The sequence below is a fragment of the Capsicum annuum genome, chromosome 7 (genome assembly GCF_002878395.1).
Source record: "Capsicum annuum cultivar UCD-10X-F1 chromosome 7, UCD10Xv1.1, whole genome shotgun sequence".
In the NCBI taxonomy this organism is placed as follows: Eukaryota; Viridiplantae; Streptophyta; class Magnoliopsida; order Solanales; family Solanaceae; genus Capsicum; species Capsicum annuum.
In genome coordinates this window covers 206089501-206116628 of record NC_061117.1, presented here as the reverse complement: position 1 = coordinate 206116628, position 27128 = coordinate 206089501, and the positions used below count along the sequence as shown (strand labels likewise).

Genomic DNA, 27128 nt, shown 5'->3' with positions numbered 1-27128 from the left:
ACATATTTTAAACCAAAATTTTCTTCTTCTCAACATTCACCAGATTTACAATGAGTTTAAGTTTCAACAACAACACCAATCAACTTCAGTATGTTAAAATAGTTATTTAATTTTACTTGTCTTGTTTGAAAAATCAAGAGACAGTTCATCATCTTATGTCTATTTTACTTTTGTTATCAAATACTGTTTATTTTTTAATATTTAGTTGACTTACTAGTCTAGCCTTTAGTTATTATTTTTAAAAGCAATGCATCTAGTTAAATATGAACAAGTAAAAATAAATAAAGAAGATATTATTTTTTGAAATACTTAGCAGGCTTAGATTTTTAGCAATTTGATCCAGACGCAAATGCAACTTCAAGATTTCAAATTGATAGCATTGGTTATTAGTAGAATAACAATCACAAAAATGATATTTGTCTTCGCCTTAACTATAATAGGGATTGAAATTGCCAATTCTATCGGTGGCCCAATAAATTATGTTGACCTTTAGAGGATACGATCGAGGTTAATTATATTCTTTCTATCTCCATGTTAGTTGTTTACCGGTCCTTTTATTTGTAAACTTTCGCAGTTCATGGTCTCCTTTTTTTTATTTAGACTTTTTGTATCATATTTGTTAGGAGCAGGACAACTTGTTTTTTATTTTATTTTTAGTTCTCATAGTGGGTAAGGTATTTGTTTTGAGATTACGATTAATTTAAGAAAAAATTACATCATATTGTAATTTAATTTATTATAGTTATTTAAATTTTTAATTCTTTTAAATAATTATATAAATTTCTAATTTTACTTTAAAGTTAAAATGCATCACTGAGGAATATGATATATCTATGTAGTGTTACATTCGAAAAAATATAATGTATTTGTGTAAAATCAAGAGATGTATCTGAAAGAATATGATGTATCTGTGCAGAATATGATGTATCCGTGTAAAATTAAGTGATGTAATCGGAAGAATGTGATGTATCTGTGTAAAATTAAAATTAAGTGATGTACCCAAAAGAATGTGATGTATTTATGTGGACTAAATCAAGAATTTGTAGTAATTTTTTTTAAAAAAACTGAAATTGAAATTGGGTTGAAATTTATGTAACTTTTACTTAGTTAAATGTATATCCAACAAAACTCACTAAAAGAAGAGTCACGTCTCGCTAGAATATTCTTATTTCACGGCTCAAATATAAGACCTTTGATTTAAAGCGGAGCAATTCTTCCGTGCTAGTTGCTACAACCTTAATTTGTTGTTCGTAAGAAACTAGTTATTGACTTTTTCAACTTCAAATAGTACACACATGTGCAATTAATTAAAATATTCCGGGGTTTAATTGACTAAAGTCATGTTCAAACTTTTGAATAAAGATCTAAAAGATCATTGGAATTTTTAATTGATGATTCACTAATCATCGTTAAGTGAATATATATGTGTACAAAAGACTTAGTTTAATTTCTTTTAATTTACTGTAAATATTATTAAGAAATTCTACCATACTTGTAGCATATTTAAAATGTTTCTCTATTCCTTTCTATGAAAGTCATTTGGAACAAAGTAAAAGAAATGACCGAATGAAAATGTAACAATAGTTTTAAATAAAGAATCATATGATTAAATCATTAAATTAAGACGCCTTAAGAGAGTAATATACTGTTTAAATCATTGCGTCGTGTTTAGACGATGATAGTGCTGTTAAATAAATGCAATTAGGTATGACTTTACTAAATTATTAGCAAGTACACCCTAAATACTAGTTGTTAGAAATTAAAATAATTCACCTGTTCACATTTACACGTTGTAATAATTCCATAGAAATGTTAGCTAGAATATGTATCTTTTAATCAAATGCCTCGGTTCAAGCCATAAAATAAAAAAAAGAGAATTTATAAAGAGTGTTTCCTCCATTAATAACTTGTATGTGTGATGTGAATTTAAATTAGTGAAGGCCCAAAAAATATATCAAGCACCAAATAGAAAATCAACAAAACGTACTACGCCAATATATTAGGATTCACCCATAGATAATCAACTTTATACAACAACAATAACAACACTATATCAAGTGTAATTCCACAAAGTATACAGAGCGTACTCCCATCTTAGAGGTAGAGAGATTGTTTCCGACAGATATTTTAACTTTTTAAAAGTGTAATAATATCATGTCCAAACATATTTGAGTTTCGCACCCCTTACGTTGTATGCATATGTCACCTCTTCACCTCCCATGCGTATGAATGTTTAATTTATTAAAATAATTATTGTCTTCTCTTAGTACTATACAAATACTATAAATTATCTTCTCATTAATTATTGTGCATTAATCTCAACTGGCCAAGTTTCATATAAAATATAGTAAGTATAAATTTAGCTATTGATCAGCAAATTAAGAGATTAATTGTAATTTGAAAGAACATGGAAGAGTCTTTGTTGCCTGTTTCGAGTTTAGAGTGCAGATCAGACGCTGTAATTGCTAAAGGATCCCTTTATCACAAAGCTGCTGCTTTCGTTGATCTTGTACGTCCTTTTTCTCTCTTCTCACTTCTCTTTTTGTTTTGTACATTTACGGTAGGTCAATATAAGCTCTGGAGTCTCAGAGCAATGATAAAGTTGTTTTTATTTTTATGTGTGATTCAATATGAGAGAATGGTCTGGACACTTTCGTGTTCAGAACAATGTCTGAGTGAGTTGACGACACCGACGATCAAGCAAAACTTTCTTGAAAAGACGGAAGTTGGTTTCTTTTCAGAATTCCCTCCCACTTTTCTTACAATCTAGATGTTTAAGGTGTATGTATATATTATTTTTCCAATATATATATATATATATGATCATGATGGTATTTTGAAGATGAAAGTAAAATTGAGTTTGGATTGTGTTGAAGAGAAACTGAAGTTGACTAAATATGACACCCACAAGTTCGTTGTCACTACGTATTTTTAAGAAATTGATGGAAAGTCTAAGGTACTTCGAATTCTACGAGACATGATGTTATTCATGACACACGTTAAGTTTGAAGATCTTGATTTAAGGAAACTATGTTGAAATTAAACCAAGATTGTTATTCTAATTTGTCCAAGTTTATATAAGAATATGCTTTCTAATCTTATATAATTTGATTTTATTCTTGTATTATAAATAAGGATGCTCTGTCACATATGTTTTTTAGTAGAGAAGTAAAAGAATTGTAAGGAGATTTATTTGAATTCGTAAATATATTAGGCAGTCAATTACATCACACACTCATAAAATGCAACCCTTTCCTATATGTAAATTCGGCTGGCACTCCATACTTAATTATTTGGGATCCTATATTCACGATGATAGCTAGTTTTATTTAAGCAAGATTTAAATTTGCTTGTCTTGTATTTGAGTTGGACTCAATTGTATGCACAGGGTGTGTTTGGCAGGAAGGAAAACATCTTCTTTTTTCGAAAAAAAAGAAGTAATTTAGTTTTTTTTTTTTTTTTTTTTTTTTTAATTTTCTACTTACTACTTATCAAATACTAGAAAATAATTAACCAACGGGATTGCAGGCTATTGGAGTGTCCCATATTAATGAGGATTATCAGCTCCTTACATGGTTAATTATAGACAATCTTAATCTTAATCTCAAAAAGTAGCTTTTGCGATCGAATTAAGCTCCAAGTATATTTTAGATGTTTTAATTTTAGTACTATTTGGTGAGAAACTAAATTAATTTTTTAAGTTAATTAAACATGCAGGCTGACGATGGTGCTGGTATACCAGAAGAAATTCTTGAGGGATCAAACTTTGAAAAAGCAGCACCATTATATTTCATGTTTAATTATGTTCACTTAATTGGGAAATTTAATTCAATCTTGCTAGTCATTCTCAACTTTTTTGAGGTTTGTTTACTTAATTCCCTCATTAATTAATTAAATTGGCAACTAATATCAGTTTTGTTCTTAATTAATTAAATTTTATTGATTAATTCTCAGAAACCACTTTGGTGTTTTAAGCATTTAGCTGAGTCTTGCAACAACAGAGATTATTACTTTCTAGGAGAGTTGCCATATTTGACTAGTACACAATCCATTATATATGAGGTAATTAAGGTTATGGAAGTTAATTTGTTTGTTAAATTAATTGTGATTCTAATTAGATATGTAAAGCTAGAAGCTATTCTTTTAAATAAACTAGAATCCTGGATTTACATATTTTTTTTTGGATCAAATTGTTTTGTGTAGGTTGTTACTCTTATAATTCTTGTGATACACATTTTATTTCCAATATCATTTGAAGGATTCCATCTCTACTGGAAAAGGAATCTCAACAAGCTGAAGGTATTTGGTATTAGTCTGTTTTATTTTAACTGATGCTTAACTTAAAAAAATTATTTTAAAATAATTGTTACTTTAAAAATTCAAGACTAAAGATGACACTTCATTCATTTAAAAAAATATGACCCACTTTCTTTTTTAATCTCGTATATTTAAGATCACAAGATTAAAGCACATTTTAATATATTTGACATAACTTTAATTTAGAATAACTAAACGCAAAAGTGTTCTTTATTTTTTTAAGAAAATTAAATTCCTTAAAAAATCAAAATGGATCATTCTTTTGAAATGGAGGGAGTAGTTGTTATTAATCATATCTTAATTACTCCCTCCATTTTAATTTATGTGACATACTTTCTATTTTAGTCGATTCTAACAAGAATGTCATATTTTCTTATTTGACAATTTAATGATAAAATTCTCAATTTATCCTTCATTGAGTCTCATTTAATAAAAATCAACTAAAAAGCACCACTAAAGCAACTTTAATAATGGTATATTAGTAAAAGGAGCAAAATCTTCTTTTATTTTTTAAATTCTATATTTGATTAAATTATGCCATATAAATTAAGACAAGAGAATATTAAAGAGGTACGCATGAAATTTCTTCAAAACACAATAAAATAATTTTAAAGTTACTCACTAGTTTTTATTATAAAAAAATACAGTAACATATCAATATAGTCATGCAATATGGGGTATGAAGATAAGGGCAGAGCATACATTTATAAATAAGAGGTAAAAGGTAGTAATAAAAATGCCACATACTACTGGAACAATAACTTAAATTAAAGAATATAGTAGTCGAAGTAAACAAACTCACATCTATATCATTACTAGGTTCCGAAGGCCCGTGCATATATTACTATTTTTTATATTAATTTATGTGACATACATAAAATTAGATAATTAATTATATTTTTAATATGTTTTAATCTATTAGCTATTTTAATCTATAATATTTTTTCGACATTGTAATTTGCTATTTTAAATTGTTTGCTATTGTAATTTATAATATTCTTCTTGTTCAAACTTTTGTGATATTGATAGTCAATTTATATTTCAAAAGTAATTTTATTTTTTAATTACTATAATTTATAATATTTTTTTCTATTAAATTTAAGCGACACTGACATAATTTCTAGAGTTAATCAAATATCACTATTGAAGTAGCGAAACCGACACGTCTTGAAAGACTCGTAATAACTAATTAGAAATGGTATAGCAAAATTGATATAAAGTATATTTGTGAAAAAATTTTAAGTGTGCCTCATATAAGATGTCAAATTAATTTAAAACATCATGAGTTAATTTATCATTTTATATTTATTTTACTTTTTTAAATTTAATATTAGTAATTTTTTAATACTTAGATGACTTATAATAATTACTCAGGGGTGATATAATAAAATTACAGTTGAAGCAGTTGAAACAAACATGTCATAAATATTTGTTTTATTTTTTTTTAAAATTAAATTTTATTAGTTTTTTAATGCATAAATGTCATATAATAATTAATTAGGGGTGGTATTTTAAGCGGGTCTCATATAAGATGTCAAATTAATTTAAAACATCAAGAGTTAATTTATCATTTTATATTATTTTTATTTTTTTATTAAATATTATTAATTTTTTAGTACTTAGATGACTAATAATAATTATTTAGGGGTGATATAGTAAAATTACGGTTGAAACAGGTGAAACAGATATGTTATAAATATTTGTTTTACTTTTTTTTTTAAATTAAATTTTATTATTTTTTTAATACGTAAATGTCATATAATAATTAATTAAAGACGATATAGTAAAATCACAGAACAAGCAGGGAGCTGAAAGTAGGCATATCGACCATCAGTTGCCTGCTTCCAGCCACCCTACTCACGCTTATATATAGTAGTAATACTAGATGTGGAAGGCCCGTGCCAGCATGAGCCCAATATATGTTGTTTTTTATCTCAATTTACGTGATACAAATAAAAGAAAATAATTAATTATATTTCTAATATGTTTTTAAATTTTTTTAGTTGTTAGCTATTGTAATCTATAATACTTTTTCGTCGTTGTACTTTACTATTTTAAGCTATTTGCAATTGTAATTGTATTGATAGTCAATTTATATTTTAAAAGTAATATAAATTTTTAATTATTGTGATTTATGATATTTTTTCCTATTTTAGTTTAAGTGATACTGATATAATTTCGAGAGTCAACCAAATATTACGATTGAAGTAGCAAAACTGGCACATCTTGAATGATTCATAATAACTAATTAGAAGTGATATAGCAAAATTGCTATAAAAAATACTTGTGAAAAAAATTTAAGTGGGTCTCATATAAGATGTCAAATTAATTTAAAACATCAATAGTTAATTTATCATTTTGTGTTTATTTTATCTTTTTTAGAATAAATATTATTAATTTTTAAATACTTGAATGACTCATAATAACTAATCATGAGTTATAAAGTAAAATTACAGTTGAAGCAGCTGAAACAACCATGTCATAAATATCTATTTTATTTTATAAATACTTATGATATTTTTTTATTAAATATTATTTTTTAATACGTAAATGTCATGATATAATAATTAATTACGGATGAAATAGTAAAATCACGGAGCAAGCAGGAAGCTGGAAGCAGGCATGTCGACCGTGAGCTGCCTGCTTCCAGCTGCCACTCACGCTTATATATAGTAACTAGATATCAAGGAGACAAGGACGCTATGTTAGGACAAACCCAATGTATGTTATTCTTTTTGTCTTAATTTATATAACATAAATAAAATTTAAATAATCAGTTGTATTTTTAATACGTTTTTAGATTTTTTAAGTTGTTATCTATTGTAATTTATAATACTTTTTTTGACATTATAATTTACTATTTTAAGTTGTTAACTATTGTAATTTATAGTACTTTCCCTGTTCAAACTTTTGTGGCATTGATAGTCAATTATATTTTTAAAATAATATAAGTCTTTACTAATTATGATTTATGATGTTTTTTCTTCTATTCCAATTTAAGTGACATTAATATAGTTTTGAAGTCAACCAAATATCATGATTGAAGTGGCAAAACAGATCTGTCTTAAATGACTCATGATAACTAATTAAAAGTGATATAACAAAATTGCTATAAAAATACTTATGAGAAAAAAATTAAGTAAACCTCATATAAAATGTCAAATTAATTTAAAACATGATGAGATAGTTTATCACTTTATGTCTATTTTATCCTTTTTATTAAATAGTATGAATTCTGTAAGTAGATAACTTATAATAATTAATTAAGGTTGACATAGAAATATTGCAATTGAGTCAATTGAAACAGACATGTCATAAATATCCATTTCAATTTTTTATTAAATATTATTAATTTTTTTAATATGTAATGATATATAATAATTAATTAAGAATAATAAGTAAAATAACAGAGTATGCAAGCATGACCAACTAACTACTTGAGCTAGCTGCTTCTCCAGGGTTAGGCCCATTTTTTACAGGTTGAATTTTTATGCTCAAAATCTCAATTCAAATAGTCATTTATTTAGTATTGTCCAAAAGGCGAAAATCACTATTCTAAATTTTATTGGGGATTCCATCCATAAATATAAAATTTATGATTGAAATCCTTATAAAATGATTAAAATATCCTTTAGGTGGCTGAAAGCACTGAAATAACAACATTAAACTTCAGCTAAGCTGGCAGGACACCTTCTCCTGCCTACTTTAACCCGCTTATATATATTAGTAAACTAGTTTAGGATACGTGCGTTGCACGTGTGTTTCACATCAAACATTTAAATTATACACAAAAAGAAAAAAAATCTTTCATAAGAGACTTTATTTAATAAAATATGTATTTATCTTAGTCTCTATCATATGTTAGACACCAAAGAATTTGCCGAATTTGACATTGTCTCCAAATTATATTGATATATTCCTAAGCGCAAACCAGTATACGTTGTGGTACTGAAATAATTAGTCCCTCCGCCTTAATTGAATGTCTTGAATTCTTTAATTCGATGTATCAAAATGAGTTTTGTTACTTGGTACCAGAATCGATTAAACAAAAGAAGACCTGTAAAGTTAACTTATCTTCAAGATTTTATTCATCAACCGCGTATTCATATTATTCATAAACAGTTTCTTAAAACATGAAAGTATATTTTCAAGAAATTACTAAAATATTTTAATAAGAAAAACATAATCTAATTAATTTCATAAATTTTTTTATGCTACCAATAAATTTCATAAAATCTGGATATTCAATGTTGATAGAAGAAATAATATCATAATTTGTTAATCAAATTCATAGCATGTTCTCTACAAAACAAAGCTAATTACTTTTGAATTTTTCACATCTTTTCGTTCAATTTTTAACAGACAAATGGGGATAAAATAAAATTTGATCTATTTCTATAAACTATATATATATGAAAAATAATAATTAATCTTAAACTCCTAGATTTTAGGATTTTATAAACTTCACATAAGGAAAATTTTGATAAATAAAATTCTAGTTAATTTTAAAATTTTAAATTTTAAATATTAAAAAATAATTTGAATTACAATTTGTCCAATATAAAATATACCTTTAAATGAAAAAAAAGGTATTGTGGGATCTATAAACTATACAATTGAAGTTTTTCATGTTCCAATTGCTCTTGATGCCTTTTATCTATTTCAAGAATATTCTTAAAGGTGTTTGAGCTGATTGTATCTATATTTATGGTTCAATTTCAACTTTGATTCAGAGGAGGGAGATCATATCCTCCATGATTTTCTTTTTTCTTTTTACTGTCCACCCTGTATCTGCTATCCACATTGAAATCCGACTAAATTCGAATTTAGACCACTTCCCTATTCCTTAGCCTTTTGATCTATTTATATCTATAAATACCTAAAAATCGGCTAGAAAACACATTCAACAACAGAAAAATATAATTTTATACACGCTGCAAAACATATCATGGCAATAATTTATAAAATATTAACTAAATTCAACAAAAATTTAAAAAAAAATACTTGTATATGTCTCTTCACAAAACACCAAAAAAACTTTCAAACTGCTAAAGGTTCTAAACAACATAAAAAGAAAAGCAAGCAATTTTAAATTTTGGCGATGATAAATTAGATGATAAAAAAAATTATAACTTTTATTTTTTTTCTCATCTACTTTATTCTGCATCAACATGCTTTTTTTGTTAAAAATTTCGATAAGACATTTTCATCTGAAAGAAAAATACAAGAATTCATTATCAATCATTGATTGTGAATCATATAAAAATTTTAACACTATAAACTAAAAGAAATAAAGGGAGAAAAAATAATGATAATAAATGAAGAAAACGACACGGAATAAAAACAAAAATAAGAAGAAAATTTAGAAGTAGAGACACGATATACTTCTCGTGAAGGTTGATCCAAAATATACATAAATAGAATTGTAAAAATTATTTTTATATAAGGTAAAATTTTAATTAATTTAAAATTGTTAAATATTAGTTTTGGTAAACTTTAAAACAATGGTATTCTAGGTAAGTTATACCACAATATTAATTGTACACGTAATTGGCCATTGTAGAATTTTTAACTAATTGTCTTTCTTTTAAAGATTTAGTTAAGGTAATATTTTAATTATTTAAAAATTTAAAATTTAAAGTATATAATTCAAACAAGGAAAGGTTTAATAATTAAATTTAAATGAATTTTAAGTTTTAAATATTTAAAAAATAGTATAAAGACAGTTTTAAGTTATATCACAATATTAATTATACATGTAATTGTCCATTGTAGAATTTTCGACTAATTGTCTTTCTTTTAATGATTTAATTAAGGTAGTGTTTTAAAAATTTAAAATTTAAGGTATATAATTCAAACAAGGAAAGGTTTAATAACTAAATTTAAATGAATTTTAAGTTTTAAATATTAGAAAAATAGTAAAAAGATAATTTTATCTATTGTAGAGTCTTTTAACGATGAACAAAAAGTTCAAATCACTTTTCTAAAGAGTTTTACACTTTTAATATATTATAAATTATAGATATAGATATAAATTATAGATTATAGATAGATATAGATTATAGATATAAATTTTAAAAATTTAAAATTTAAGGTATATAATTCAAATAAAGAAAAATTTAATAACTAAATCTAAATAAATTTTAAATTTTAAATATTTAAAAAATAATAAAAATATAATTTTATCTATTACAGAAAAAAGTTTTTAACTGTCTCGCACTTACGGGAACTAGTATTGACAGATAAAAAGTCGCACACACGGCTACATACTTACATAAGTTCAAACAGAGTACCTGAGGAGGGACAGCAATAAAATGCATTTAATTAATCAGAAAAGAATTTCCAAAGGTTTTATTTGAATTGGTTAATCTTAATTGCTTAATTTTCTTTGCTAACAGTTTTTTCCTTTTTTGTTGGTTGATTTTCAGGTCATTTCGCTGTTAATATTGTCTGCAGATATTGTGGTGTACATGCTCTTTCTCTCCAACTTCAGTTATCTGCCATTCCGTATTGCACCTTATCTCCGAGTGGTCTTCTTGATTTTGAACAATAGGTATGCATGCATTTGTTGGATTATTCACTTTTTACTTTTTCTACTAGTAGTTTTTTTTTTCCTAGTTCTATAGTCTATTTTGTTGTACTATTTTTCTGATATACTCCTATCTGTAGTGCTTGTATGTTCATTAAGGTATTTTTCCAAACTGTTTTTGTCTTGAGTTGAGGGTCTATCGGAGACACACTCTCTACCTCACCTCTTAGGAGGTAGAGGTAAGGTAGCTGAGGGTCTAGAACTACACTTGGTATGTTGTTGTTGTAGTAGTATTTTTTTCTAGTTGTATTATAGTATTATTTTCTTGTACTATTTTTCTGATATACTATCTGTAATGCTTGTATGTTCATTACAGTCTTCTTTCTAAACAACGTTTGTCTTGAGCGGAGGGTTTATCTGAAACAAACTCTCCACCTCACCTCTGAGGAGGTAGAGGTAAGGTAGCTGAGGGTCTAGAACTACACTGGGTATGTTGTTGTTGTAGTAGTCTTTTCTTCTAGTTGTATTATAGTATTATTTTGTTGTACTGTTTTTCTGCTATACTATTTGTTGTTTTTGTTAATATTTATTCTCTTATACGTCTGTTACGTCCTTTTTTGAACCGTTTTTGTCTTGAGCCGAGGGTCTATGGGAAACAACCTCTCTACCTCACCTCAGAGCAGTGGGGAACCATTAATTTGATGAAGGGTGTGCGAATTTTCTTTTCAACTTAAGGGTATGCAAAATTAGATATACACTCATAAATAGCTAACGTTTAACCTCTGTATGCCATATAACATTCCAGCAAAGGGTGTACAATGGTCAACTCTTTGCCTAAGGTGTCTTCTCCTATGCCTTAAAGAGGTCTGCATATACTCTTCCTTTCCTAGACCTCACTTTGCGAGACTGTACTGGGTATGTTGTTTCTTGTGTAGTCTTTATTGTCTTTTTTCCTCTTAACTGAAAATATGATAATAATTAGAAGTAGGTATATGATTATTATGCACAATAGACAACGTATGTGTTCTATTATTATGTGAATGTATGGAAAGAAGTGAGCTTTTAGTAGTGTTACCCGGAAGATTAAGCAAGTGTCATAGTGTTCATCTGCTTTAACCAAATATAAATAGACAGTTGTGTGTATTTTGTTGTCCATAATGTTGTGATCGGAATATCAGGGCGTCATGTGGAAGCTAATAATTGCAAACCTTAGCAGCGATAAATCAGATGACAACTAAAGAAAACCTTTTTTACTGAGAAATTCTTTTCGAAATAAAACACAATTACGGTAGAATCTTCAGTGCGAATCCCAACACATAACACTTTCCCACCCTCCCCTACCAACCTAGAAAGTAAGCTAGGTGATCTGGTTTTATGAAATTGCTACCTTACGACTTTTGAAATTAATGAAAGTGTCCAGATGTGTTTCTAGTCTCTCTGAGAGTCAATGTTGGTATCTTCAAATACTCAAATGAGCTCCACCTGTGTAAAGTATATACGCATGTCTTTGACACGCAGTATACGTGTGATGAATATAATTCGATTTTCGCTTAAGTTGCATTTTATGGGTGTTAGTACTTAGTACTAAACTTTTCCTCTGATAATGAGAATGAACCTCTCAGATGAAGTATATTTCAGTTAGAGTCTTATAGACACATTCTTCTGATGAATGAGGAAGCATCATATGGAACCTTTCATATGCTGATGCATCGTCATGTTTTAGTGATAGTCTTATAGATACATTCTTCTGATGAACGTAGGAAGCATCCTATGGAACCTTTCATATGCTGATGTGATGCATCTTCATAGTCTATTCCACTGTTTTCAGTATTATGCTAATAATGCATATGACGGATAGTGATTGTTGACTTTCGAAAGGAATGAAAATTTGAAAATAAATTAGAGAACATAGAACTCTGTGACAGTATGAAATATCATCCAGTCTGATATACCCGTCCATATCTTGCTGCATCTATGTAGCCTATTCCAAATATATCATAATTCAGTGTTGTGTTAGCAATGTGTATGAAGTCAAAACACAACCCTTTCTAATCAAGACAATGCATTAACATTGTTTTGAAAAGGTTTGTTCATTTTTGATCTTTGGCTCTTCCATTACCTATTTGATGGTAAAAGCAAGGACCCGTTTTGAAGATTCCTACTTGAAAAAGAAGTAGCTTCTCCAAAATAAGAGGCAACATACAAGTAAACTAAACCAGAGGGCACAACTCCTTCAATGTATTCACTTGAACTTACAGTCTGATAAGTCGTAATTTTATCAGCACCAAGTAATAACAATTACTTAAGAAAATTTTGTAGCCAAATGTAACTCTTGCGATGATCATTCATCTAAAGGCTCAACATTCACTCCTATAAAATGTAGTTGGTGAGATGATCATCCTAGAGAACTCACTTTTATCGATTGACTTGCTTCCTTTGTTGCGATTTCCAAGTGATTTTAAATCCATTTTTCTGACAACAGGGAATTACGAGAGATATTCCTCATCCTTGCAGGAATGTTTGGTGCCTATCTTAATGTTGTGGTTAGTTCTCCTTATCTTTGGGGGTTAATAGTTTATTATTACCAGATTTTAGGTCATTTAATATGATAAAGTAAAAGTTTCGTACCTGAATTCTTATCACCTTTGCTAACCTAAACCTTGCTTTGTTTATCTGTGCTCTCTTTTTCTCCCCTTTGCAGGCTTTATCTGCTTTATATCTTCTATTCTCGAGCTGGTTAGGATATGTCTTCTTTACAGATACACGGTTGGGAAAAACCACGTTTACTTCATATGGCACCACGCTATACCAAATGTTTCTTCTATTTACAGCATCAAATCATCCAGATGTCTGGATCCCAGCATACAAGTAAGTGCCCTTAAAAAACTGTCTTTAGTCTCCCTTTTACCCTCTATAATATCATTTGAGTTTGAAAAGATCTAAAATCTTTAACAGATAAGCTAGATCTTGCCATTAAAGCTCCTCCTTTTGGTTATACACATAGCTATAGTATAAGATAGTGCGTCCGCGACCTTCATATTCTAGAAAAAACCATAATAATAGAATTGGAGCACAATCTGAGTAAAGCTACATTTTTTGTCATTGGCAAGAGTTGCTACATTTTTTGTCATTGGCAAGAGTTCTTACTGAGCGTTTTCTCTTATTAAAATTTATGTTGGACTTAATTTTTTCTGTATAAACTCTCATGAATGTTGGACTGACTTGCTTTTTCTTTTTCTAGTTCTTTCAAGTCCTGTTGAAATCTGCGTTGTCTATTTTTCTTTCAGGGACGCACGTTGGTATTGCTTATTTTTTATTCTCTACGTGATAGTGAGCATTTATGTTGTCGTCAACTTAATTCTCGCTGGTATATATGGTAGCTTCGTAAGTGAGGTAACATATTTCTGTCTTTTTAGCTATAAGCTAACTGGAAAACCTTGTATCATATTATTGTATTTGCCAGAACACTAATATTTTCTGTAGATTTTGCACCTTGCAGATGCATATTTATTTATTTATTATCTTTGGTTGTAGCTTAAAAAAAAAGTGGCTGAAAAGGATGAAATGAGGCGGCGGATTTTGAACAAAGTATTTTACCTGATTGATAACACTGTGAGTCGGACATTTGATGACTTGTTTTCCAATTAAGCTTCTGTGGTTTTCCATGGAGAATATTCTTCTCTTCCTTTTATACAGGGAAGATATGCTTATATTCGACAGACATAATTTTGGTATTATCAATATTTGCCAAAACAGGTAGATGAAATGAATTCATAATACAATTTTAAAGACACTCCGTTCCTTGCTCCCCTTCCCTGAATAATCACAAACAGGTAGGTGTATGTGTGTGTTGTGTGTGGTGGTGGTGGTGGTGGGGGAGGCGGAAAGAAGAAAATTGTCAAGGAGAAAGTACTTCCATATAACTTTGTGGTACACAAAATATGTAGCTGTGATTTATGAATCTATTTCCCCTACCTTACTATCGAGGAAAATACTGCTAAAGAAGATTCTGTTTGCCTCTCCTAATGGAAATTCACCAATTCCATCGACGTTAAGTCTTTTGGTTCCTACTCCTAATAATATTGTTTCTTTTGACATTGACAGAAAAGCGGGTACGTCGATAAAGAGCAATGTTTCTTTCTCTTTAAGGAACTTAACAAATACAGGTAAAGCTCATTCATTCTCCATGTGAACTCCTAATGCATTTTGGGCTTGTAGGAGTTCTGCTTCTATATTCTGGCGTCTTCTATTCATTGTCTTTTTTTTTTTTTTTTACTTTTGGTATATACTGCCATTCCTTAAAACTGATTACCTAACAGTTGCAAAATAGATAATTCTGCTGCAAAATCAACTGCAGCATGTTGTTACTGTATTTAATGTTGTATTTATCTTGACATGTTTACCAATAAGAAAAATGTCGTAAGCTTTCTAGATGACAGTTAAATGAAATTGTGTTTCAGGACAAGGGTTTTTTCAGTACTGATCTGACAGCAATGTTTCCATGGCCAGTATCTAGCCGTGACAGTTTTATTGCTTTAGGGGTGCCAGTTAGAATGTTGACAAGGTGGCACACCTTGTGCTTTTTTCTATTAAGAGGTTTACTGAGCAAGAAAAGGCATAGTTGATTTTGGTCTTTAGTTTTCATAAGAAGACAATGTTTTCCATTTATCTGAGTGAATAGAATATTTAAGTTTAGATATTGATATTCCTTATGACCAAGAAATCTGTCTAGAATAGAGTTAAATCTTTGGGCCAGTCACAACTTTTGAAACTCGGGGATGATGGATCAACCCCTCTATCCTCTTCCACTTAAATACTAGACTTGGTTTGCTTTGGTGAAGTGCGATCAATTTCAACATGTTTTGTTCGGTCATGCTCGACTGGATTATGAACTAAACTAATTACAGCCTTGTTGTCACAGTACATGGAAAGTTTCCCTTTTTCAGATAACCTCAATTTCTCAAGTAGCTTTTGTAGCAACAGAAGTTCGCAAACACCCTAAACCATAGCTCTATATTCTGGCGCCGCGCTCGATCTAGCAACTGCCCTTTGCTTCTTGCTTCTTCAACTGACCAAGTTTAAAAATGTCATGGTTTAATGTTATATTACTAACTATACTTAATAACTAATCCATCTACAGGAAATCAGCTTAATACAAACCATTAGAGATTCATGTCTTTTAGTTTCTTTTCTTTCTCTAAAGCCATTTTACTAACTGAAAAAGAAAGGGCAAGATAAAAGGAAAGCACAACATTTTGTGGATAATGATTTTATATTTTATGCTTAGGAATAAATCTACCCTCACTTGTCTTAGATAATAGTTATTTACTGGTTTTTCTTTGGGGATGATATCATTTTAAGTTCTTTCTACACCTTTTCCTGATAGTAATGTGTCTGAATTGACTTATGTTGTCTCCTCTTAACACATGGCCATCTGAATTGACTTATGTTTTAGGACGATACCAGAAATTCCGAGAGATGATTTTGAGTTGATATTCAATGAGCTGGATGTTACTCATGACTTTAAGGTACTTATGAATCTTTTAACTAACTGGCCTATTGAGGTGATTCATTATCGTCATTCTTCATGTGGTTTTAATTTGTACACATTTGAATTGTTGACATGACGACTTCAATGATTAAATCAACTACCTCTTCTCTATTTGCTGTATATAGATTGGATAGTGACTATCGCAACTATGGCCCCATTACATCTGTAAAGGCTCTAGCAGAAATTATCTTGCTAGATTATTTAGCTTCATTTTCTTTGTTGCAGTTTATCTTGTGGATGTAGTTCATGGAATAGCCCCCACAAGCAGAATCTACGTGTATACTGGAGTGTACATGAACTTTTAGGCTTACCAACTACTTCCAGGAACATTAGTACATGGAAAACAGATTTAACTTTTTCAACTTTGTGTCCTTGAAACCTAGTTTTTCTAGTTTCGTACTTCCTATGACAAATTTGAATTTTACCTTTAGATTATGCAAGTTATGTGAGATTTGAACTATTTATCTCGTATTTTCCATTTGCTTCTCAATCTTGAAAATTTTGTTTTATCCTACCAAAATACTTGGTCTGTTGTTGGAACGGGAGATAAGCAATTAGTCTCTAGGGATTGATGGATTCAGTAAGTAGATCTTTCTGGTGCCTCTCTTTTCAGAGTCTTAGATCTGCTTAAGTCAGATAACTTTTTTGTTTCTAATATTTGTACATGGAACCAGATGTCTTTTGAAGAATAGGAATCTCTCCTTTCTGTGAAAAAGTTTTCTCAATCATGAAATTGCTTATCGTCTTCCAATTTTTTTAATATTCTAGTCGTCTCATGAATTTCTTTGTTTCAACTGCAGATAAATTTGGATGAATTTGATAGACTATGCAATATCATTGCGCTAAAATTTGAAGAGGAGGATTCAGTGAGTTTCCATTTTTCCGTTTTCAAGTTACCACTTTGTTGGTTGTAATGGTGAACCCTTAATATGCTGCTTTCCATTGCAGCTGTCAATCTTTGAAAAGTGTCCAAATTTCTATCATTCACCAGCATCAGAGAAGTTGAGAGGCTTCATCCAAAGCACCAAGTTTGAGAACATTATAGTGTTCGTTCTCCTTGTCAATCTTGTTGCTGTAATTATTGAAACTATGGTATGTATACATAAAGCCATCTACAATCTCTAATTGAACTTTGGATCTGTAAACAGACCCAGCCTGTAGGACTACTACAGGGTTGCCTCGTGTGAACTTGTGAAACTTTTTTCGTTAAATGCTTACGATGTCTATAAAGTATTGTTGGGGATACATATATGTATACGTATGTACATGCAGTACACACACACACTCTGATCCTTCAACCTGATAATAACTAGCAACTGCCCTAATAGTTGTGGTTGTGATCTCTAATCAAGCTTAAGTTTGGCATCCTTCCTCTTGTATAAGGAGTACTACCAGACCCAAATGCACCCTGAACATTGAACTTATGACAACCGAGTAACTTTTTCTCTGCTTTGTTTGCTGTGTTGTGCTTTTGTATTTTGTGGGTACTACGTCAACAATGTAGGATCCATGTCAGATAAGTATAGCATATCTTCAAAATCCTTTTTGTTTGAAGGGACTGGCACCATCTTAACTAATCACTAGTCTTTTGAAGAAATTATACAATCAATATTCTCATAGCAAAAAGAAATAAAGAAAGGAAGAAAAAGAAAATTGGAACCCTCACATGATATTATCTGGTGAAAACGTATAGTTAAGTATATAAAAATGTGATATCTCTAATAGGTAAGTGTTTAGATGAGATAGTCACGCACTTCAACATGGTAGCTGGAGCTAGGCCCATCGTTATTCTTGATTTATCCAATGTTGAGCCCCTATGTTATGTTGTCGACACTCCAAATGTCCATGCCTAGGTGTGTGGATAGGTGCTGAGAGTCTCATAATTATTGAGAGAATGGGCTGATGCCTCCTTATATGGTAGCATTCTCACCTCATGAGCTATCTTTTGGGGCTGAGTTACATCCAAGGTCAATTTATTTACATGATCTGAAATCTTTATTTTAATTTTCTTATTTTATGGATGTGAATGGGCAAGTTATTATTTGTGTAGTAAGTTTTGTGCGCCCATGCTATGAAACAAAGACCTTTCGGAGGCATCTTCTTCATTTTCTTTGTCGACATCTAATCTGAGTCCATGAATCTCACTAACTTTTACTGCTGGTGAATTCTAGCTTGATATGCAGGACAACTCAGCTCAAACCTTGTGGCAAAAGATAGAGATCTCTTTTGGTAAGTTGCAGAAATTAGGCCTCAGCACCAAGCCGCGAACATCCTTAAAAATTAGCTATCCTTACCAGGACTCTTAGTATTTTCTATTTGTTGCACAGGTTGGTTATATGTCATTGAGATGGCACTAAAAGTCTACACATATGGTTTTGGAAACTATTGGAGGGATGGTAAAAATCAATTTGATTTTTGCATCACTTGCTTCATTGGTATGTTGCAGAGACTTTAAAACCTAATGTCTCTTATTAAATTTATATTGAAAATATTGCATAAGCACTTGACTTAACATTTTTAATTTCATTTCATATTGTTCTACTCCTAGTTCTATTTCTTATAACAACAACAAACACAGTGTAATCCAACAAATGTGGTTTGGGGAGGGTGGTGTTTGTGGCCTTACCCCTGCCTTGTGAGGGTAGAGAGGCTGTTAATTAGAGGAATGTATATAAAGTTCCCCTATAGTGGATTTTCTATACATGTTTTTAAACCGTCGTTGTTGATTTATTATAGAAATGCAATTATTTCTTTGTCAAATGAAGTTTCTCCTCTACTGTTTTTTATATGCATTTCTCTAGGAAGGAGATAACTCTCTGACTTATGTGAAATATATGTACCATGATTTTGCTTGGGATATATTGGTACTTTGTAGCTTCTTTTTATCCATCCAGTAGAAGATTCTAGGCCCTATTTACTTTGGCCTTTTGTTGTGTCTTGATTTATTTGAGGATCTTCTACCAACATCTTTTCTTTACTTCCTCTCAAACCTGAGCTGGTCTTTAATTAAACAAACACTCGAGTGATTTGTCTTAGCATGTTTACTAACAAAATACCTTTTTGTCATTATTTCGTAGTTTGTTGGTGTGGGAGTAAAAATCTTGGTACGTAGATAGTGGAAAATGAGAAGAGAAAAGAAATCTTGTAAGGAGATGTTAATTTTTGGTGGAATTTGGAAGTCTCAAATGAAGTAGTTGGATTTTGATGTTAAATACATGATATCATGTAGGGAAATTGTAGTTTATGTGAAGCATCAAGCATGGTGCTTACGTGAAAGATATATGAAATTGCTATGATTTAACTACATTTTTTGGGAGATGCTTACGGAGATTTGAGACTAAAAATCATGGCATTTGGAGGGAGGTGATGGTGGAAAAATATAGTGTTTTGGAGGACTAATCAATTTGCTTTATAGATCGGATTATGGAGGAATATTTTGAAGGGATGGGAAAAGTTTAGTGCCAATTCATTTAGGATAAAGATGGGAGGACGGTAAAATTCTGAGGACGTGTGGGTTGGGGGGATAACTTATTCAAGATTACATTCCAAACATTTTTCAGATTTTCGTTCCACAATATAGTCTAACTAATCCTAAGACTACAAGATGGAGAAGTGTTTTGGAATTTAAAGTTTAGAAAGAACTTTCAGGACTGGGAGCAGTGGCGGAGCCAGAATTTTTACTAAGGGAGTTCAAAATCGAAAAAAGTACGCACATGAACTAGCCGAAGGGGATTCAACATCAATTATATATACATAAAAAATAATTTTAACAGTATAATTTTCCGCCGAAGGGTGTTCGGGTGAACCCCTAACCATAAGGTGGCTCCGCCCCTGACTGGGAAGTGGGCAGAGTTTCAAAGCCTGCAATTTATTAATGATGATAAATTATGTGAATGCATTCAACAACACTGTTGCTTGTCAAGTTCACTGTATAAATTGTCTCTTCTTACAATGCGAACATAGTGAGATTGCTAAAATCATTTCTTCAAAGTTATTGATCTTAACTTATTTTATTGATGATTGCAATTTTTTGCAGTTATTGAAGAAATGACTATTTTGGTAGACCTTGATGCTCTGAATGCCCTGTCCAACAGAAATTGGTAAAAACCTTTATAGCTCATTTTATTGTGACTACCAAATTCTATGTTCTTTGCAATTCTCGAGTAGTTTAATTATTTTACAGCATGTTTCCATAGACAAGTAAAAAATTTTGACGCGTGCAAAATAGAAACCTATCTTAATGAATTGATATTGATGTTATTCCTCAATATGATGGATTTGTGTTATTTTTCCTATTTGCTGTTGTTGAAGACAATTGAATAAAAGGGTGCTTCTTTTAACAACTTGAACTTTTAGATGGTATGGTTATACACTAGAAAAAGGTATCAAAACAGCTAGAGATCTCAGTTCCGTCTCACCACCATCCATTATCAAAAAAAACAATTTCCATGTGCTTGACCAGTGAAAAAAGAATCAGGTACGCATGTGAAGGGACGTGTTGAAGACATAATTAATTAAATAAACGTATTAGCTTTAGATGAAGTGATCACATACTTCAATAAAATCTTTTAAATGCTAGTCATAAGGCAAAGAGTTAATAAGGCGTACTAGTTATAGCCAGAAGGTAGAGACTGATCCCAGTTCACCTATTGCAGCTTGTATCACTTTTCTTTTAGTGATAGTGAGCCTGCATGGGCATAATATTATCTACTTTCTATAATCTCCAGAATGATGATGAGTGGGCTGAACATGCACATTAAAATGTGCTCCAAAATGATGGTAATTTAGCTTAAATTTTGTCAAGGAGGACTGAAAGACAAAATATAGTTCACGATTATGGTATATTAACCGGATGCAACTCAAAAAGTTATATCTTCTGACCGAATATAATGTACGTTCAACATTTTCATGTGGTTTTCAGAGAATCTAGCAAGTCAATCTTAGGGTATTTAGCATCATCCGTTTTTGGAGTATTCTATTTTTACCGAGAATGCGTGTAACCATATAAGAATGAAAAATGTACTGCTGAATATTTACAGTATTCAGGAACAGGGTTGCATGATGCAGTCAAGTCTGTTCTTTCTGGTGTTTTATAATTACCATTCCTTTCTTAGAGATACACTAATTGCTTCTTCTTGCTGGTGTTTGTAGGATTCGCTATCTTCTTATCACAAGAATGTTACGTTTCGTTAGACTTTTGATTCACATTCGGCGATTTCGTGCCTTTGTTGCCACATTTTTGCGCCTCATGTATAGTCTGCTGCCATACTGGGGAACCATATTCTGTATCATATGCATTTATTGCTCTCTTGGTTTACAGGTATATTTGACTCCTTTTGCTGCTATCACTTTGCTAATCACTCCATCTTGGATTTCGTTCCTCTCATCTTCTACTTGCCTTTGGCAGCAGAGCATTGTCAAAATGACATCATACAAAAAAACTCATTATCTTTTCCTCCTCATTTTCTTTATCATATTGCACTAATGTTTGTATAACATTTATCTGTCCTCCTGCCCTTTTAACGCTTAGTTCTGTTTTCAACTTGTGCAGATCTTTGGTGGGATTGTGAACACTGGAAACCCCAACTTAAACCAAACTGCCCTTGCTAGTTATGAGTATCCTTTTGTCAGTTGTGAAATCCCTTGCAGAGTATTCTACAAGTCATTTTTCTTGACAAACAACGAGGAAACAGTCTTTTTCTCCTTTCATGAATATCTTATTAGAACATTCCATTTTAACATATAATATCAAGATCACATTTGATTGCCGATATTCTTGTAGTGTTCCCACTTGGAAGTCAGTCTGTCAACTTTGTTGTCTTGACAATTGAAGCTATTTACTTTTTAACTTCAATGACTATCCAAATGGCATGGTGACACTTTTCAATTTGTTGGTGATGGGAATATGGCCACCAGTGATGCAGGTATTTTAATCAACGAGAGTGTCCTCAATTACCACTATGTCTGATTAGAAGAACTGTTTTACACATAATGACCATCTTTTTTAATGCATATTTAACAGAAAAACAGTAGTATTTGTTTCATAACTTTATCGGAAAACTTCAAAAAAAAAACAATTGGGACACTTTCAAATAGGTCTGAGGGATATATCTGTCGGTCCTGAAGTGATTGCATTCTAACTTTGTTGTTCTTATCATGTATCTTGTCATGTGATTCTCTAAAAGTTGGGAGTTTACAGAAAAGAAAAACACATGGATGATACGTGTACACTTGTAGAGGCATAAATATTTGCAGGACATATACAACGTCACACATCGTTTGATTAGGGTGTCCAAAAAGGCGTTTTGTAATGGTCCTAGACTACTTGCACTCATTACTTTAAAGTTTTAGTTTGGTGCCCAAGTTGTTTAACTTGGTATCTGGCCCAACGTTTGCAGACCTGTACGTCGGCTGTTAAGGATTTTCAGATGTATTATAATAATCTTAGATATCGACCATTAGATTGATGTTCAGATTCTCTCATAGTATTATTTCTTTATACAAAACTATATAGTCCGGAGGTACTTCTTTAGTTATTCAGAAATGATTACTCTGCTTCAAGATGGTACTTAACTACTTAATGTTTACAGGGTAACAAAATTTTGAGAAGGGAGAGATTTTTTTCTGTTTAAAAGATAAACACGGAAAACATGCAAGTCTAAGGCAATTGACAAGTTTCTTATGATTGAGTAGTCTATAACACACCAACAGTGCTGCTTATGTTTCCTAATATGGTTGACAAGTGTGCTGTTTCTCTTACTGTTCATTTTTAACTTGTATCTGAACGAGCTGGACTTCCATTCCACGTTCAGTACATGCTTTTGAGGATTCAATGGACCTACGGAAACGTAATAATTCTTAGAATAGTCTGTACTGAGATGTCATTTGTTAGAAGTTGTTGCAATTTTTGCATCTTATGCATTTTGCTTCAATGTGCTACGTAAAGCTATTTGAGATGATTAATACCTTTTTTTTGCACATCCCTAACTTGACTAATTTTAAGTAGGTATATCTCAAGTAGCTGATAATATGCTTCTAACATTTCAGAGCTACAAGGAACTGACAGGAACTTCCTGGACTTACAGCTACTTCTTCAGCTTCTATCTTATCGCTGCTTTGTGGCTATTAAATTTGGTAAGTATCCATGTGTTTATGAGGGTTTTATCATGTACTGGGCAACTCCACCAATTGCTTTAAGGTTTTGGATTGGATGCTCAGATTCTTTCACTAGTTCATTGTGTCAAATAACATAATCTCATTGTATCAGTTGTATCAAAGTCAAGGTTATATTTTCCTTACATATTTTCATGAATTTTCTTTTTCCTTGTCGCAAATGATGTTTTCCTATGCTTAAGTTCTTTTGTAGTATGAGCATCTACTCTGATATCATTTAGTACGTAGCTTTGTTTTTGGTTGATTCATCTTAGTATTTGTTTTCATTTTGTGTTCAACACTTTCTTCTTTCTTAGGTATCTATCATGTGTATAGCATACTAACACTTTGCCTATACTTGGTAATTTTCAGATTATGGTATTTGTCTTGGAAGCTTTTCGAGTAGAAAATGAAGATATAGAGCTTTCTGCACGACGTATGGATGATGAGGACAAGGTTAGTTTTTGAACCTGTATCAGCTGTTTCTCATAGAACAAATTACTGTTACTAGCTATTCCTTTCCTGTCAGGAACATCGCGACAGACTCTAAAAGAGTTTTTTGGAGTTCCCGGCTCCTCATAGAAATACTATATTATAAATTACACTCATGAAAATTGTCAGTCAAAGTTTCATTCTTGAATCGATCCTGTTCAAGACAAGACAGTGCGTACAAACTTAAAGATTTGCATCTCTTACTTCATAACAGTGTTATATGCTGTCTTTGCTAAATGATGACCTTTTATAGATTCCATTGTTGAACGTCTTGTGAACCTGAATTCTCTTTTGTTATCCAGGACGAAAGAAGTGAGCAGCGACGTACTGTTGGGTACGTGTAATTGAACAATATTAAACTAAGAGAAATTTCCAGCGACTTAAACTATAATCTGATTTGGTAACTACTTTCATTGCACAGCACTAAGAATCGGAGACAGAAATTAGATGATCTCCATCATCGCATGGTTAGGGAACGAACTTAGCCCTCCAATCAATCCATAACTCTGTTCCATTCTCCAGGCTGGTAATGGTGACCTTCTTTAGCTTTGCAACCCTTCAATATTATTCGGAAGTTTGCTAATGTTTCCATACACATACTATGGTTGTAAATTTACAATAGAAAAAACGACATTGTTGCATGTTCTGAGATGATCTATTCACTACTAACAATTTGTCTCTCTTATTTTTTTCAGCTTTTATGTGGTCCAGTGAGCTTCAGAAATTGAGTTATTTTGGACCTGGTAATGAATAGAAATCGCAATGGGCTGCGTACTTATATTGTAGTTGTGAAGTATGGTGTGCTCTGTAGTTTAAGTTTAGGGATCGACCTCTATAGCCCATTGATTATTTTTAGCTTCTCCATGCAAATGTGTAAAGGTTCTAATACAAGTTCCATTTCTATGCTTGTTTTTGTTGAGGACTCTATATCAAACATTTCTAGATGAAATCAGTAATTTTCACATTTTTCCAGTTTAAGTTTCCACGTGTCGTGTGACTATAGATGCTGACGTTCAGAGACTTGGCGCCATGTCAGCCTAGCCATCGGTCTCATGTTGAGGGGGCGAGCTTTGGATTAGAGTAATTGATAAAGTTGTTGTCATGTGATCATAAGGTCATGAGTTCAAAGCCGTGGAAACATCCTCTTGCAAAAAATGCAAGAAAGGTTGCGAACGATAGATCCTTTTGGCTCGGCCTTTCTCGAATGCTACGCATAGCGAGAGCTTTAGTTTACTGGACTGTCCTCCTTTATACTCCAGTCCTCATGTTCAATATGCAGTCACATTTTGCAGTTCTTGTCACAGCAGCTAAAGTGTTTTGGTTGTTACAGAAAAATCAATATTATTTTTCATGTTGATGTTAACAACTTTTTATGGTGACAACATCGTTCATTATTATTAATCTTTTTTATAATGTATCGTTATCCAAATACATAGACATTGATAAACATCAACTAATAATCTACCACTTCTTTACTAATTGATAATATATCTTACTAATTTCCTTTCACTTTTTTTTAATCACTTTTACATCTTCCTATAAGCTTTAATCAAACAAGCTTTTAACCTTTTATTTTTCTTTTTCAACTTTTCACCTGTTTTGTTTGATGGTTTTGGAAGATTAATAGATAATGACATTTCTCTGTCAATATTAATTTATTCTAATTAACCTTATTGGCGTTTGATAATGTGTCTTCATCAAATAACTTATACAAAGGTAAAAAGTCATTTGCATATCTAAACCTTGCGGGCGATTTATTAGTCTCTATTTTTTTGAAATAGTACTAATAACTCTTTAAATGATGAACTGACAAAGAAATAATATCTCTGTGTCTCATTTTTAACTGTCATTTTAGCTTTTGTTAAAAATATTTTGTACACTTGACAATGCATACATTTAATTAATTTAACTCTCTGCCATTTTAACTGCCATTAAGCTCTTTTGTACACTGAAATGCATAAATTTAAATAATAATGGCAGATTGAGGACAACTTGGTGCCAGGTCAACCTTGCCAATAATCTTTGAAACTCCTGGATTTACTTGAATCTTGATAATATTGTTTATTTTTTCATTCTAAGGGAAGACAGTACAATAATATAATTTTTTTTTTAAAAAATAAATGATACTTTTTTATTAGTGGCTTAATTATGTGAGCTAATCAAGTTTTACTAGTGTCCAAATTAAAATTGTCCCTATACCATTATCATCACAAAATTAAAACAGAAAACTTTCCTGTATAAACTGAAACATGGGTTGTGGTAGGATGCATGGTTGATACCTCCACCCTTAGCAAGACGTTTCAACTTTTAGCCTTCGTAATTTAGGGATGGCAATGGTGCGGTGCGGGTTTTTTTTAAACCCGTAAGTTTTAAAATTGCACCGCATCGTACCGCATCACCTTTAAACCTGCATAAATTCGCCCCATATTCATACCCGCGTATAACCGCACCGCACCACATTGCCCCATGTTTAATTTTTTCCTTTTTTTTGAAAAAATCTTAATTCCATTGAAAATCATAATATTTTTAAATCTACAACTAGGAAATAATAACTAATTTCTATTATATCACTTTTCACTAAAATTTGTCAAAAAGTATAATGTGTACAAGTAATGATCAAATAGCACATTTTTATTAAATGAATAGAGATGTTAAAAAAGCTACTATAAAATTATTTATTTGTAGTGTTATACATGTCATTTTAAGTATCATCAATTTTTAAGTAAAGAATACATATAATTTTAGGTATATTCACGAGAACAATACTAATTTTTAACTTTTTTTAATTTAAACCCGCATATACCCACAACCCGCACCGCACCATTTAAAAAAAACCTTACTTTAACCCGCCCCGCACCCGCCCCGCACAACTTAAAATCCACACCGCCCCACATAGCTTAAAACTCGCATCACACCGCTCCATTGCCATCCTTACTTCGTATGAAAGCAAACATAAATCTGAATTAGTCGAACTCTAATACGAACATCAGATAACGAGTAGAAAATCAAAAGAAATTTGAAATGCTCAAAGGTATAACCGTATTAGTTATTTCTCTTTCAAGTCCTAAACTAACATTATCGGATGCG

At 31.0% G+C, this 27128-nt stretch overlaps 1 protein-coding gene across 1 annotated transcript; it reads left to right on the top strand.

Moving 5' to 3' along the window:
- Window positions 1-2319: 2319 nt before the first annotated feature.
- On the top strand, window positions 2320-25013 carry LOC107878365 (two pore calcium channel protein 1B). Its single transcript, XM_016725319.2, has 24 exons — window positions 2320-2509; window positions 3718-3861; window positions 3955-4062; window positions 4204-4299; window positions 10746-10870; window positions 13329-13389; window positions 13548-13714; window positions 14134-14239; window positions 14381-14458; window positions 14951-15012; window positions 16302-16374; window positions 17198-17263; window positions 17346-17489; window positions 18569-18626; window positions 18725-18832; window positions 20434-20497; window positions 21549-21717; window positions 21949-22013; window positions 22231-22321; window positions 23445-23531; window positions 23922-24005; window positions 24344-24375; window positions 24463-24567; window positions 24737-25013. The coding sequence occupies exons 1-23, from the start codon at window positions 2408-2410 to the stop codon at window positions 24524-24526; spliced, it is 2154 nt and encodes a 717-aa protein (XP_016580805.2). The 5' UTR covers window positions 2320-2407; the 3' UTR covers window positions 24527-24567; window positions 24737-25013.
- Window positions 25014-27128: the final 2115 nt, after the last annotated feature.